The sequence below is a fragment of the Sus scrofa genome, chromosome 2 (genome assembly GCF_054392235.1).
Source record: "Sus scrofa isolate SSC_HxYL_T2T_F1_AM1 chromosome 2, Sscrofa_HxYL_maternal_Yorkshire_Landrace_v2.0, whole genome shotgun sequence".
NCBI lineage: Eukaryota > Metazoa > Chordata > Mammalia > Artiodactyla > Suidae > Sus > Sus scrofa.
Genome location: NC_139384.1, coordinates 8,933,659 through 8,948,830, shown reverse-complemented (window position 1 = coordinate 8,948,830; position 15,172 = coordinate 8,933,659). Strand labels below are relative to the sequence as shown.

The window sequence follows — 15,172 nt, the reverse complement described above, 5'->3', positions numbered from 1 at the left end:
TACTAAGTGAAGTCAGAAAGACGAATACCATGTGATATTCCTTATACGTGGAATCTAAAATATGAAACAGATGAACCTATCCACACAACAGAAACAGACTCACAGACACGGAGAACAGACTTTTGGTTGCCAAGGGGGAGGGGGATAGAGGAGGAAGAACCAGAAGTTTGGGGTTGGTGGATGCAAACTATCACATTTAGAATGGGTAAGCAATGAGGTCCTGCTGTGCAGCACAGGGAACTCTATCCGATCACTCATGATGGAACATGATAGAAGAAGATAACATGAGAAAAAGAATACATGTGTGTGACTGGGTCACTCTGCTGTAAAGCAGAAATTGACAGAACACTGTAAATCAACTATACTTTAATCAAAAAATTTTTCTTAAAAAAGAGGAACTTCAGCTCATGCGGTTAATAAAAGAAAGCTCTTTTTTTCTTTTTCTTTTTTTGGCCACCCCTCAGCATATGCAGTTCCCAGGCCAGGGATCGAATTTGAACCACAGGTGCACATCGCTGTACACCACATCTGTAGCAATGCCAGATCCTTAACCCACTGTACCACAAGAGAACTTCAGATGTCACTTCCTTTCTTTTTTTAGAAAAAACTTTTTTTTTTTTGCTTTGAGGGCCGCACCTGTGGCATATGGAAGTTCCCGGGCTAGGTGCTGATTTGGAGCTGCAGCTGCCGGCCACAGCCACAGCCACAGCAATGCGAGATCTAGCCGCATCTGTGACCTATACTGCAGTTTGAGACAATGCCAGATCCTTAACCCACTAAGCAAGACCAGGGAACAAACCCACATTCTCATGGAACTAGTCGGGTTCTTACCCACTGAGCCACAATGGGCACTCACTCTTTTTTTAAAAAAAAATCCACACCTTGGACACATGGAAGTTCCTGGATCCAGGGACTGAATCCGAGCTGCATCTGTGGCCTACACTGCAGCTGCTGCCTATGCTGCAGCTGGGGCAACCCCAGATCTTTTAACCCACTTCGTGGGGCTGGGGATCAAACCCACAACTCTGTAGTGACCCAAGCCACTGCAGCTGGATTTTTAACCCACTATGCCAGATGTCACCTTCCTGATAGGGTCTACCACAACTATCCTCTTTTTTTTGTTTTTTTGTCTTTTTTGTTAGGGCCCTACTCGCGGCACATGGAGGTTCCCAGGCTAGAGGTCGACTCAGAACTGTAGCTGCAGGCCTATGCCACAGCCACAGCAATGCCAGATCCAAGCTGTGTTTGTGACCTATACCACAGCTTACAGCAATGCAGGATCCTTAACCCACTGAGCAAGGCCAGGGATCGAACCTGCATCAGATTCATTCCCACTAAGCCACAACAGGAGCTCCAATCCTCTTTAAATATACAACTTGCCCCTCCATGCCTATTAGTTTACCCCACTCTACTTTTATTTATGGATTTATCACTGGACAAAAATATATTCTGGACTATTTATTATGTGAATTTTTAACTATCTATCTCCCCTACTATGATGTAAGTTCCACAGAGGCAGGTTTGTCTCTTTTGACCTTGGCTGTACCCTCCGTAACTCACTGAATGAACACCAAGTGCCAAAAAAGAGGCACAGATACTCTCAGGCAGTAGCAGCGGAGGCCACAGGAGCAGAAACGTCTTCCGTGGGTGGGCTCTGCCTCCCTCCCTCCGGTCTCCCCCTGTACCTCTCTGTTCCCGTTCACTGCTTTCTAGCTGTGCTAGCCTTCTTGATCCTTTAATACAGCAGGACTGTGCCGCTGGAGGGCTTTGCTCTAGCTGTCTGCGCTGCCTAGAATACTCTTTGCCCCTCTCTTTTTTTTGGCGTTTTAGGGCCGCACCCACAGCACATGGAAGGTCCCAGGCGCAGGGCCAAATCAGAGCTGTAGCTGCTGGCCTACACCACAACCACAACAATGCAGGATCAAAGCCACATCTGCAACCTGCACCACAGCTCACAGCAATGCCAGAGCCTTAACCCACTGAGTGACGTCAGGGATCGGACCTGTGTTGTCATGGATACTAGTCAGGTTCTTTTCCACTGAGCCACGATGGGAACACCTCTTTCCCTCTCCCTTGCATGGCTGGATCCCTCCTGCTGTTCATGCCTCTCCTTAAATGTCGAGTCGAGTCTTCAGAGCAGCCTTCCCTGCCACCCTATCTGACATACCTCCGCCGACACTTTCTCAACACCTCGTCCTACTTTCTCGGTATAGCCCTTTATCACTACCCGAAAATTTCTTTAAATTCTTTTTTTTTGCTGACTCCACTGCATGAGGAAGTTCCCAGGCCAGGGATCAAACCTGTGCCACAAGAGAACTCCTTGTCAATTCTCTTTAATAGCTCTCCTCACCCACCTTGGTAAATTCTGTATGAAGACAACAAAGTAAGCCTCACGAAACAGATGTAACTGTTCTGTTCATCCCCACATCCCCAGCACCTAGCACAGGGCCTGGTGGGAAACAGGTGCTCAGTCAACACTTGTCGAGTGAACAGAGGGAGGTGAACTGACCCTGGGGGTGGACAGGGTTCACCCTCTCTTCCAAAGGGCATCAAGCTGCCCCTGGGGACCTTTAGGATGCCAACCCCCGAGGGTTAAAGAGAGGAAGAGTCTCACCTCTGAATGGTTTCTTCCTGTTCCTTAACCATGTGTGCCAACTGCTGGAAGATGGAGCCAAGCTCCACAATTGTGGACTCAATGTTCTGCATGGTGTCTGCCCGGGTCTGGATGTAGGAGTCCTTCAGAGGGAGAGAGTGCACATGAGCCCTGGGAGCTTCCTCAGGGCGGGGCCTGCCTCTTGAGGGCCCTCCCTCTTGCCATTCCACCCACGGCACATTCCAAACGCTTGCTTGTGGCCCACGGAGGAAACCAGAGGAGCTACTCCTCCCCCGCTCAGAGCCTGGGTACCTGCTCATCAATGAGCTGCAGCTGCTGGCTGGTCCTAGAATCCATCATGTCAATGGCCACGTCCCCAGAGGCTCGGGACTCTGCCCCCAAAACCACAGCACCGCCCCCTGGGGGAAGAAAGAAGACACGGCACTCCTTAGTGGTTAAAAGGTTCAAAGCCCACATGCTCTGGATTTGAATCCCAGCTCCGGCAATTACTAGCCTTGTGACCCTGGACGTCTCTGAGACTCAGTTTCCTCAGCTATAAAACGGGGGATAATAATAGCTGCTTTCTCAAAGGGTGGTTGCCAAAATTAGATGATGGAATGTAAATAAAATGAACAGGTGCACAACAAATACTAGAAACTGTTGGAGTTCCCATCGTGGTGCAGCAGAAACGAATCCGACTAAGAACCATGAGGTTGAGGGTTCGATCCCTGGCCTTGCTCAGTGGGTTAAGGATCTGGTGTTGCCATGAGCTGTGATGTAGGTCACAGACATGGCTCAGATCTGGCGTTGCTGTGGCTGTGGTGTAGGTCACAGATATGGCGTGGATCCCACGTTTCTGTGACTGTGGCCTAGGCCAGCAGCTGTAGCTCCAACTGGACCCCTAGCCTGGGAACTTCCATATGCCAAGGGTACAGCCCTAAAAAGCAAAGAAAATAAAAATAAAAATAAAAAATACTAGAAACTGTCATTCTTGGAGTCCTATCGTGGCTCAGTGGGTTATGAACCCAACTAGTACCCGTGAGGATGCAGGTTCAATCCCTGGCCTCGCTCAGTGGGTTAAGGATCTGACGTTGCCATGAGCTGTGGTGTAGGTCACACACTCGGTTCAGATCCCACGGGGCTGTGGCTGTGGCGTAGGCTGGTGGCTGCAGCTCTTACTCCGTCCCTAGCCTGAGAACTTCCAGATGCCGTAGGTGTGGCCCTCAAAGAAAAAAAAAAAGAGAGAAACGGTCATCCTTCTGAACTTGACTTCTCACCCCAACGGTGAGAATGAATGTGGGAGACCAGGTGTGGACTGCACATCCCACCCTCAGCTTTGGCCTCTGAGAGATCAAGCCGAGCACCGTCCTTGGCCCTCCTTTCTCCTACCCAACGCCTGCCTTAGAGGGTACCCTCAGAGCCGGAGTAACGGCGCCTTACCCCCAAGGCTCCCTGCGCTGCCTGTGACTTACCGAGGTGGTTGGGCGCGAGGGGCAGGGCTGACACGGGTGCCCGGGAGAACTGCTCCCGCCGGCTCCTCTGCTGCTTCAGGTTCTGGGGTTGGGGAGGAAGGGGAAGCGCCTGAGGCCTCTGGAAGGCCGGCGTGTTAAAGAGACCCCGCCTGCGGCCCGTGACCACCCCGCCCTTCCCTTCCACTTGTCCCTTTCCTGTTTCCCTCGGGGACCCTCATCCCCAGACTCCTAGCCCCCTACACAGCTCCTTCTCACCTCTGTCCTCACTTCCAAAACTGATTTGAAGTCATTGGACATGGAGGCCAGCTTCGACTGGAAGGAGAGGAGAGAGGGTCAGCCAGAGGAGACAACAACTGTCCGCCTTCTGCCTCCCCCGCTCCCGGGTCCCACCTGCAGGGAGACCACAATGGTGTTGGAATGCGTCTGCAGGTGCCGGCCGCTCTGGCTGCCCTTGGCTCTCACGAAATCCTGAAGCTGGGCGATTTGCTTGTTGAGGCTATTGATGTCCTGGTGAAAGAGGAAGCAGAAAAACTTGAGTATCCACTGGGAGGGAGGGGGGTGTCCTCGGCCAGCGTCTCCCCCACATGGACATCGCTGGCAGGGACGGCAAGGTGGGCATTTCTAGCAGGGGTGATGGTATCTCCGACACTCAGACCAGAAAGGCCTGCTGGGACGGTCCGAGCTCTGGCGTTTGCTCTGGCTCGGTCCCTGCAGAGGAGAGCCAGAAGGAGGTGGTGACATTTGTAAATAACTGAGCTGCTGACTCCCTCCACCCGGCGGCCCCACCCCCACCCCTGCTGTGAGGCCAGGCGCATGGCCACAGAACCCCTTAAAAGGCCCAAATCTCTGACCCACAGCACACTGACCAACAGCGGGGCTGGGGCAGGACTCAGGAGATGGAAAGAGTCAAAGGCAGCATGGTTTCCCAGGAGCAATCAATAAAATTTTTACATACAGAATGCCTTCTAAAAATTACTGCTGGAGTTCCTGTCATGGCTCAGCGGAAATGAATCTGACTAATATCCAGGAGGACACAGGATCCCTGGCCTCACTCAGTGGGTCGGGGATCCAGCATTGCTGTGAGCTTTGGCTCAGATCTGGAGTGGCTGTGGCTGTGGCGTAGGCCGGCACCTGCAGCTCCAATTTGACCCCTAGCCTGGGAACCTCCATATGCTGTGGGTTCAGCCCTAAAAAGACAAAAAAGAAAAAGAAAAAGAAACAAATAATTAATAAATATTACTGTTGCGGGGAACAGCTGCAGCTCCAATTTGACCCCTAGCCTGGGACCCTCCATATGCTGTTTGTGCAGCCCTAAGAAGACAAAAAATAAAAATAAAAATAAATAATAAAATTTAAAAAATTACTAATGTGGGGAGTTCCTGTGGCTCAGTGGTAATGAACCCAACTAGTATCCATGAGGAAATGGTTCAATCCCTGGCCTCGCTCAATGGGTTAAGGATCCGGTGTTGCCATGAGCTGCAGTGTAGGTCCCAGATGCAGCTCAGATCCTCTGCTGCTGTGTCTGTGGTGTAGGCTGGCAGCTGCAGCTGCGATTCAATCCCTAGCCTGGGAACTTCCATGTGCCGCAAGTGGGGCCCTAAAAAGACAAAAAAGAAAAAAAAGAAAGAAATAGGCTAGAAAAAATAACTAGATCAGGCACCTTCTGGAGTCCTGCTGACAGCCCCCCCCCATTAGTACCCCCCCAATTGCTATCCCATTCCAACCATTCTTTCAGGATGCCGGGACAATTTCCACTGCTGATTGGTCTGTCTCTTTGGAGTTAACGGAGTCTCCTCACAACCATGTGTCCAAAACTGCATTCCAGCTTTCCCCCCTCCACCAAATCTCCCCAAGAAGCTCAGAAAATGGCACCACTTCCCACCTAGGTATCTGAGCTAGAAGCTTCTCTTCTTTCTTTCTTTCTTGTTTTTTCTTTAGGGCCGCATTCGTGGCATATGGAGGTTCCCAGGCTAGGGGTCTAATCGGAACTGCAGCTACTGGCCTACACCACAGCCACAGCATCATCGGATCCGAGCCGTGACTGCGACCTACACCACAGCTCACGGCAACATCGGATCCTTAACCCACTGAGAGAGGCCAGGAATCGAACCCCCGCAGCCTCAGGGTTCCTAGTCAGATTCATTTCCGCTGAGCCATGATGGGAACTCCCCTAGAAGCTTCTAAGTCACATGCCGACACCTTCTTAACTTGACCTGCTGCCACAAGAAAACAGAGTCTACACTGAGCGTTTACTGAGCACCGGGTGCTTTGTGAACAGAATGGCAGCCCCGTGTTTGATGACCACGTGCTACGCAACCCAAGCAGCATGCGACGTCCTCTTAAACTGAACGTAGAAAACAACTCTTAACTCCCCCTCAAAAAAAACCATTCCCCCTTCTTTGCCATTTTGGTAAATGGCACCACCATTCACCAGTTGCTCAGACCAAAAACTTGAGTCATCCTCAACTCATCTCTCTTCCCTTAAACCACATGGACCCACAAAAAAAACCCCAGCTGATTCCGACATATACCCTGAATGTGTCCACCAGTCTATACCAAAGCCATCCTAGTCCAAACAGTCCACTTGTCTCTCAAAAATCTGCCAGAGCCTCCTAAGTGAGCTTCCTCTTAGAGTCTGCCCCTTACAATCTGTTTTCTACACAACAACTGCAGTGACTGTCTACACCAAAAAGAGCGCATTTCATCCCTCTGCTTGAAATCTTCCAAGAGCCTCCCACTAAATTTAGAATACAACCCAAATTCCCTACCTGGCTTACACGGGCCAATGGTCTAGCCCTGCCCACGCCTCTGGCCTCGCCGTCCCTTCTCCTTCTCACCTGCTGTGTTGTAGCCACAACGACCTTTTCCATGTGAATCTCCTGCAGCAAGGCTGCCCAGGCCTCAGGGCCTTTCCCCTTACTATTCCCACTTTCTCGAAGGTTCTCCTCCTCCCCCGATCTTTGGATAACTAGCTTTTCCCCCTTACCATTCAGGCTTCCGTGTCCCTTCCACAGCCAGGCCATCCTATATCACCATATAAAGTAGGCCCAGGAGTTCCTGTTGCGGCGCAGTGTAAACAAATCCCACTAGTATCCATGAGGTGGTGGGTTCGATCCCTGGCCTTGCTGAGTGGGTGGGGGATCTGGCACTGACGTGAGCTGTGGTGTAGGTTGCAGATACAGCTCGGATCCATAGTGGCTGTGGCTGTGGCTGTGGTGTGGGCTGGCAGCTGTGGCTTTGATTTAACCCCTAGCCTGGAAACTTCCATATGCCAAGAGTGTGGCCTTAAAAAGCCAAAAAAAACAAAATAGTAGGCCTCCCCTACCCCGAATAACTCGCTCACCTGCTTTCTTTATTAGGATTTGCCACTACCTGAAAGTGTCTTTTCTGTTTTCTTGTACAGCGTTCCGATGACCCATTCAGAAAGGAATTTCCCAAGGGCAGGGACCACAGTTGTCTTCTTTGCTACTGAGACCCCACAACCAGGCAGCCAAAAGTCACTCAATAATGTGAGTGATTGAAAAAATAAACCAGGGAGTTCCCGTTGTGGCTCAGCAGGTTACAAATCCAATTAGTATCCATGAGGATGCGGGTTTGAGCCCTGGCTTCGATCAGTGGGTAATGTTGCTGCACTGTGGTAGGTCACAGACACAGCTCAGATCCAGTGTTGTGGCGCAGGCCAGCAGCTGTGATTCGACCCTTAGTCTGGGAACTTCCATATGCTGTGAGTGTGGCCCTAAAGAGCAAAAAAAAAGAAAGAAAGAAAGAAAAAATAAACCAAAGCATCCTCACAACTTCCCTGAGGTAGGTACTATTATTGTGGCCTTTTTATTTATAAGGGGAATGAAGCTCAGGGTAGTCAGGTAGCTTACCCATGAGTGGTGAGCCCAGGTTTTGAAGTCTGTCTGAATCCAGTCAGTGGTTCTTTTGTTCGTTTTCTTTTGTTTTGCTTTTGAGGGCCGACCCCACAGCATATGGAAGTTCCCAGGCTAGGGGTCAAATCAGAGCTGCAGTTGCCAGCCTACACCACAGCCACAGCAACGCCAGACTCGAGTTATGTCTGTGGCAATGCCTGATCCTTAACCAACTTGAGGGAGGCCAGGGATCAAACCTGAATCCTCATGGATCCTAGCGGGGTTCATTACCGCTGAGCCACTACGGGAACTCCCGCAGTCAGTGGTTCTTAAATGCCTATGCAATAACGCCCCAAGACTTAATGGAACCCTCTCTTTTGGTCTCAGCACAGCATCTCTTGAATGTGTCTGCCCTTTGGCCTCTGCCATAATCACCTTCCTACTGGCAATCACACGAGTCTCCTCCCTAGCTTCTCAGTTCATCCACGCTCCAGGGTTGTTTTTTTTTTACCCTAAGATGATTCAATTTCAGAGTTCCCATCATGGCGCAGTGGTTAACGAATCCTACTAGGAACCATGAGGTTGCGGGTTCAATCCCTGGCCTTGCTCAGTGGGTTAAGGATCCGGCGTTGCCGAGAGCTGTGGTGTGGGTCACAGACGTGGCTCGGATCCCGAGTGGCTGTGGCTCTGGCGTAGGCCGGTGGCTACAGCTCCAATTAGACCCCTAGCCTGGGAACCTCCATATGCCGTGGGAGTGGCCCTAGAAAAGGCACAAAGACCAAAAAAAAAAAAAGAAGATGATTCAATTTCTCATTTTATTCTTATTACATTGTTCTGAGAAAGAAAAGAATCAAACTATTAGGGAGTTGCTGTTGTGGCTCAGCGGAAACAAATATGACTAGTGTCCACCCACAGTGATCTTCACAACCAGCTACCAATCTACTCTTCCAGCCTTATCTGCGGCCAGTCACTCAACTGATCAACAAATATTGAGTATCCACTATATGCCAGACCCTGTTACAGGCACTTGGGATACATCTATAAACAAACAGGAAGAAAAATCTCTGCCGTTATGGCATTCACACTTTTTTTTTCTTTTTGAGGGAGATGAGGTAAGTGGGAGGAAACAGAGACAAACCATAAACATAAGAAAGGTAATCACAGAAACCATTAGAATGTACATAAAAATGCTATAAAAAAAGAAAACAGATGAGGGTTTGGGATGGAAATGCTGTAAAATTTGGTTGTGATGATTGTTGTACATCTATAAATGTAATAAAATTAATTAATTTTTTAAAAAAGAAAAAAAGCGAAAAAAAAGAAAGAGAAAGAAAACAGAGCAAGGGAAGGGAGATCAGAGTTTGGGGTGCGGGGGTGTTGAACAGTACAGTGACAGCAGGCCTCCCTGGGCAGGTGACTTCCGAGCAGAGCCCGGAATTTTCCCTCTTACGAGACATGCCACTGCACACACTGTTTCCTCTTTCTGGAATATTCTTCCACTGCCTCTATACGAGCCTTGAAACCAGCTCAGATTTCACCTTCTCTATAAAATCTTTCCCAGCGTCCCTGGACTATCTCATTTATCTTTTTGTAAGACCTTTTCTGGGAGTTCCTGTTGTGGTTCAGCGGGTTAAGAACCTGTCATAGTGTCCATGAGGATGTGGGTTTGATCCCTGGCCTCACTCATTGGGTTAAGGATCTGGAGTTGCCACAAGCAGCAGTGTGGGTCTGAAAGCCATGGTGTAGGTCAGAGATGTATTGCAGATCCCATGTGGCTGTGGCTGTGGCGTAGGCTGGCAGCTGCAGCTCCGATTCGACCTCTAAGCCTGGGAACTTCCATATGCCGCAGGTCAGCTGTAAAAAGAAAAAGAAAAAGGAAAAAGAAAAGGATATCTTTTCTGTACCACTCGCCTCCTATTCACTGCGTGTGTTTATGGGGGCGGATACCTTTTCTAGACAATAAGCTCTTTTTTTTTTTTAGGGCTGCACTCGTAGCACATGGAGGTTCCCAGGCTACGGGTCAAATCGGAGCTGTAGCCGCTGGCCTACGCCAGAGCCACAGCAACGCCAGATCCAAACAGCATCTGCGACCTACACCACAGCTCACGGCAACGCTGGATCCTTAACCCACTGAGTGAGGCCAGGGATCGAACCTGCAACCTCATGGTTCCTAGTCAGATTCGTTTCCACTGCACCACAAGGGGAACTCTGACAATAAGCTCTGGAGAGCAGGAATCCTGCCTCGTAACTTTTATGCAGCAAATACCCAGCACAGTGCTTTGTACACAGTAGATGACCACTAAGTGCCTACTGACACAATGGATGAGCAGGATGTTGGGGGCGGGCTCTAGAAACTTGCTCCCACAGCAGGGAAAAATGATGGGAGTGATCTGATTGGGGTGCTGGGCTTTCCCGATCGCTAGGTGCTCACCTGTTTGATGATATAAGTTAGCTCCTCGATTTCCACTGCTTTATCATCAAAGAGGGACTTGCGCTTGGCCACTACAGAGATAAACAAGAGGCCATGACAGGTGAGGTTGAAGACAAGGCTCAAGCAGTCCGGCTCCTCAGCCCTCTCTGGTTCCTTCACTGCCCCAGCTCTCCAACGCCCCAAGAACACTCACGGATTGTCAGCTTCTCCAGCTTGGCAAAGGTGTTGCTGAGGTCTTTGCCAATGCGCCTGCAAACGGGAGTTAGTGAGAACGCTGCGGGGAAGCGAAGGAGAGGGCCTTTCCCACATTAGCACCAGCACCACCAACCCCAGCCCCCCTGGAGCCCAGGCCACAGGCAAGGCTACTTCTCTTTAGATGCTAGTCATCCCACCACAAAACTACTCTCAACTCACTTGGCCATGAGGGTGAATTCACTGCGCTGCCGGACAGCCCGCAGAGCTGGCTTGTTTGTCTGGATTCCATTCTGAAAGGCAATGTCAAGAGGTAGACCTTTTTTTTTTTTTTTTTGGCTTTCTTTTTAGGGCCGCCCACGCAACACATGGAAGTTTCCAGGCTACGGGTCAAACTGGAGCTGCTGCTGCCGGCCACAGCCACAGCCACAGCAAAGCTGGATCCTTAACCCACTGAGGGAGCCCAGGGATCGAACCCGCCTTCTCACAGATGCTAGTCACATTCATTTCTGCTGAGCCATGGAACTCCAAGAGGCAGAACTTTAGCTTTCCCTCCCCATTTCCAGCTCTCACTATTCCTCAGGTGTCTGCTAAACTCATCCTCCAGCACCAGTGGCATCCTCCACCAGACAGTCCACACAGGTAGACACAGGTTCAAATCTTGACATCACCAATCACTAGATGGGAGCTTGGGACAAGTTACATAAACCATTCTGAATCTCTATTTCCTCTTCTATAAAACGAAGACACCTCCTATTGTTGTTGCTAAAATTAAAAAATATAAGGGGGGGAGTTCCCGTCATGGCTCAGTGGTTAGGAACCATGACGTCACAGGTTCAATTCCTGGCCTCGCTCAGTAGGTTAAGGATCTGGCATTGCCATGAGCTGTGGTGTAGGTCGCAGACTCGGCTCAGATCCGGAGTAGCTGTGGTTCTGGTGTAGGCTGGCAGCTACAGCTCCTATTAGACCCCTAGCCTGGGAACCTCCATATGCCACAGGAGCAGCCCTAAAAAAGACCAAAAAAAAAAAAATATATATATATATATATGGGGGAGTTCTCTTTATGGCTCAGCAGTTAACAAACCCGACTAGGATCCATGAGGATATAGGTTTGATCCCTGGCCTCACTCAGTGGGTTAAGGATCCAGCATCGCTGCAAGCTGTGTTGTAGGGCGCAGAAGCAGTGGCGGTTGCAACTCTGATTTGATTCCTAGGCCTGGAACTTCCATATGCCGTGGGTGAGGCCCTAAAAAACCAAACCAAAACAAAACATAAGGGATGCAAAGAATTTTAGCCAATACCAGGTCCATTATAAGCACTAAATAAATGGTAACTAATGTTACCATTCTATTCCTCCACTCTGGGAACTGAAGAGGATAAATGGAAAACTCTTGGAGATCATATAGCAGGGCAGTTAACAAGAGCTGAGCAGTAAAAACATTTAAATTTACAGTTACTAAGGTTCCACTTGGATTCAGAAAGTCTGGACCAGGATAAAGAAATCTCACTTTTTAAAAAGGGCTCCGAAGTGATTTTTTTTTTTTCTTTTTATGTCCACACCTGTGGCATATAGAAGTTCCCAGGCTAAGGGTCAAATAGGAACCACAGTTGCCTGCCTACACCACGGCCACAGCAAGGCGGGATCCAAGCTGTGTCTTTGACCTACATCACAGCTCACTGCAACATGGGATCCTTAACTCACAGGGGCCGAACCTGCATCCTCATGGATACTAGGCGGATTCGTTTCCGATGAGCCACAAGGATAATTCCTCCAAAGTGATTTTGATAAAAATTTAGAAAAGTGGAGTTCCCGTCGTGGCTCAGTGGTTAACGAATCCGACTAGGAACCAAGAGGTTGCCGGTTTGATCCCTGGCCTCGCTCAGTGGGTTAAGGATCCAGCGTTGCTGTGAGCTGTGATGTAGGTCACAGACGAGGCTCGGATCCCCATTTGCTGTGGCTGCGGTGTAAGCTGGTGGCTACAGCTTCGATTTGACCCCTAGCCTGGGAACCTCCATATGCCTCAGGGAGCAACCCTAGAAAAGGCAAAAAGACCAAAAAAAAAAAAAGAAAGAAAGAAAAGGACAAGTTCCTTCATTTTACATATATGTAAAAACTGAGTTCTGGAGTTCCCGTTGTGGCGCAGTGGTTAATGAATCCGACTAGGAACCATGAGGTTGCGGGTTCGGTCCCTGCCCTTGCTCAGTGGGTTAACGATCCGGTGTTGCCCGTGAGCTGTGGTGTAGGTCGCAGAAGTGGCTCGGATCCCGCATTGCTGTGGCTCTGGCGTAGGCTGGAGGCTACAGCTCCGATTGGACCCCTAGCCTGGGAACCCGCGGGAGCGGCCCAAGAAATGGCAAAAAAAGACAAAAAACAAAAACAAAAACTGAGTTCTAACTAAGTTAACTTCCCTGTTGTCATAGGAAAACTTGGTAGAATCATACTGGAACGAGAATTCAAAGTACCTGTCCCTGAGCTAACGGGTCTTTCTGGAATCTGTTCCTCATCCAAACCAAATATACTGCTGCCATCTCTCTCCCTGAGATATTCCTTCCAGAATAGCAACTCTACACTCAGGGGATCCCTGATAAGGTCTAGATCCTTGCCTCTAGATTAGCTAGCCAACCTCTTCTCAGTTGTTTGGGAGGTCCTACTACCCCCGCCAAGCTGGGTCAGTTCTTCGTCAGACTCCCCCAGTAATTATTTCAATCAGCAGTGCTGGAGCACCGCCTCTCCCAGGCTTGAGTAAGGCTCACTTCAGCCTTTCCCACTCCAGGTCCTTACCTGACGACTCTGCAGGGACTTGCAGGCAGACAGGAATTCCTGGGTCCGATCCCGGCAGGACATGGTGTCGGGAGGGGGAGGGGCCAGGGCCACTGGGGGGGGCAGAGGGGCGATGTCGCTGCTGCTACTGCCAGCAGTTGCAGGGGACAGGACCTGCGTCTTTGAGAGACCCAGGTAGACACCCTGATCCGTGTTCTTAGACCCGTAGCGTTTCCGCGGGATCATTGAGACGCATAACCTCGGACTGTTGTGGAGGGGAGAGTGTCATTCCCCAGTCAGCCTCCTTCCCCACAAAGCCCCCCAACCAGCAAATCCTCGGACTCCCTCTGCACTTGGCACGGACTTGCGCGCCCAAAGCCACCCGTAGATCCTGGGGACGTCTCGCAACGGGCAGGACCCCGCTGCCTCTCCGGCCCAAGCCTTCCCGCTCCTTAGACTCTTCTTCCAACTTGGTTCTGGAGGCCAGACCGCGGACCCGGGCCCTGAAGTAGAGGCAGGGCCAAAGGCAGGTCCTGTGGCCCCGAGGCTCCAGCCCGGCCCATGCAACTGTCCCAGGCCCTAACTGGGCTTTTTCGCATCCACGGGTTCCTCAACTCGTCAGGGAAAAACGGTGACGGTGAGCGACCTCCTGAGAGGGACACACTTGGGTGGGCGGAGGGGGGAAAGCTATAGGTGTTTATTTGAAGCAGGAAGTCCCACCCCCGTCCAAGTCCCACCTTCTGGACGACTGCAACCACTGATTGGCTAACTCCGACGTCTGTCTCAACAGGGGCTTTCCTGATTGGAGGGCAAGGTATTCGCTCACTCCGAGCCGGGCCGGCAGGACTTGCCCGCTTGCCCCTGGTTCCCTTCCCCCGGCCCGGCGCCATCCCCGGAAAGAGCTGCCCAGGGCGGACACAGCGGCCAGACCCCACTTAGAGTGACCCTACCTCCTCTCTGCCGCCTGCCGCCGCCGCCACCACTGCCACAATCTCCCGGCTCGTCACCGCCTCCTCCCCCGGCGCCGAAGCCGCCGAAACCCGACCGAAGACTAGAAGCCGCCACGTCACCCACACGTAACCCCACCCCCGGTGACGAGAAGGCGGTGGCATGCCTTTTCGAGCCCGGCGACCCGAGAGACACGCCCCCCAACCCAAAAGCCGGAGCAACTCCGCTGTCCCATTGGCTAGGCCGCCTCCGAGGCCCCACCCCCCCCAGGGAAACTAGAGGCGGAGTTGGGGGGCTGGGCCAGCTTCGGGGGAGGAGCCTTAAAGAGCCCTCCGCGCTGGTGGTGCCCGCGCCCTGTGCGCCTAAAGCGAGCAGCTGAGGGGCAAGCGCTCAGGCAGGTACACGTTAGAAAGTTTATTCTCTGGAGGCTGGGGCGAACTGAGAGCAGGGCTGGGTCAACCCTTTTCTGGCTCCTCCGGGATCCCCTCCCGGTTGCATTCCGGGATCTTACAACCCGGCTTTTGACCCAGGACTGATTGCCTCTTGTTTGTCCGCGTGGAGCCCCGACGGCTGAACAAGGATAGCCGCCGCCACAGCACGGTGATCAGAAGGCTATCGTTCGACTTACGATGCTGGTGGTACTCTGAGTCCCCATCAACCCCTTCAGTGCCTGCGAGGATAAAGAGGCCCGCTGAGCTCTACCCTCCCTAGTCCAGCCTTCTATCGGGAAGTCCCCAAGCCCACTCCCTGAACCCCCTTTGTGTGTCTCTGGTCCCACCTTCCTCTGACATGCTCTCTTTGGCCTGCACATCCGTCTGAAAGTCCTTGTCTTGGCAGCAGCCCATGGCCCCGCTCGGCCTTGCACTTGGTGCCACCCACACCAGCCGCCAGCCTGCTGCTCGCGGCCCTGCTTTTGTGACG

General features: G+C 51.4%; 2 protein-coding genes across 5 annotated transcripts in view; both read right to left on the bottom strand.

Moving 5' to 3' along the window:
- Window positions 1-14,396, bottom strand: part of STX5 (syntaxin 5) — a 30,760-nt gene extending 16,364 nt beyond the window's left edge. The window contains exons 1-10 of one of the 4 annotated variants that reach the window (XM_021079989.2): window positions 14,254-14,396; window positions 13,325-13,483; window positions 10,765-10,835; window positions 10,544-10,599; window positions 10,351-10,421; window positions 4,456-4,572; window positions 4,321-4,377; window positions 4,066-4,147; window positions 2,906-3,012; window positions 2,615-2,736 (exon numbers count right to left, since the gene is read on the bottom strand). In XM_021079989.2, the coding sequence (XP_020935648.2) occupies window positions 2,615-2,736; window positions 2,906-3,012; window positions 4,066-4,147; window positions 4,321-4,377; window positions 4,456-4,572; window positions 10,351-10,421; window positions 10,544-10,599; window positions 10,765-10,835; window positions 13,325-13,387 (746 nt within the window). In that variant the 5' untranslated portion in view covers window positions 13,388-13,483; window positions 14,254-14,396. Of the gene's footprint in view, window positions 1-2,614; window positions 2,737-2,905; window positions 3,013-4,065; window positions 4,148-4,320; window positions 4,378-4,455; window positions 4,573-10,350; window positions 10,422-10,543; window positions 10,600-10,764; window positions 10,980-11,696; window positions 12,216-12,470; window positions 13,569-14,253 lie in introns of those variants that run through there. The other 3 variants (XM_021079995.2, NM_001243381.1, XM_085009540.1) reach the window with 3 other exon arrangements.
- A 256-nt stretch (window positions 14,397-14,652) lies between these two features.
- On the bottom strand, window positions 14,653-15,146 carry TEX54 (testis expressed 54). The gene is made up of 2 exons (XM_085010904.1): window positions 15,030-15,146; window positions 14,653-14,921 (listed from the first exon to the last, which is right to left on the bottom strand). Exons 1-2 carry the CDS (start codon window positions 15,094-15,096, stop codon window positions 14,707-14,709), a joined length of 282 nt encoding a protein of 93 aa, XP_084867030.1. The 5' UTR covers window positions 15,097-15,146; the 3' UTR covers window positions 14,653-14,706.
- Window positions 15,147-15,172: the final 26 nt, after the last annotated feature.

What these genes read in the sequence shown, in the direction of transcription:
- TEX54 (XM_085010904.1), bottom strand. Translation starts at nt 15,096, where the DNA reads ATGGGCTGCTGCCAAGACAAGGACTTTCAGACGGATGTGCAGGCCAAA. An exon ending in AGAGAGCATGTCAGAGGAAG is followed by an intron (nt 14,922 to 15,029) that starts GTGGGACCAGAG and finishes TTATCCTCGCAG; the next exon opens with GCACTGAAGGGGTTGATGGG.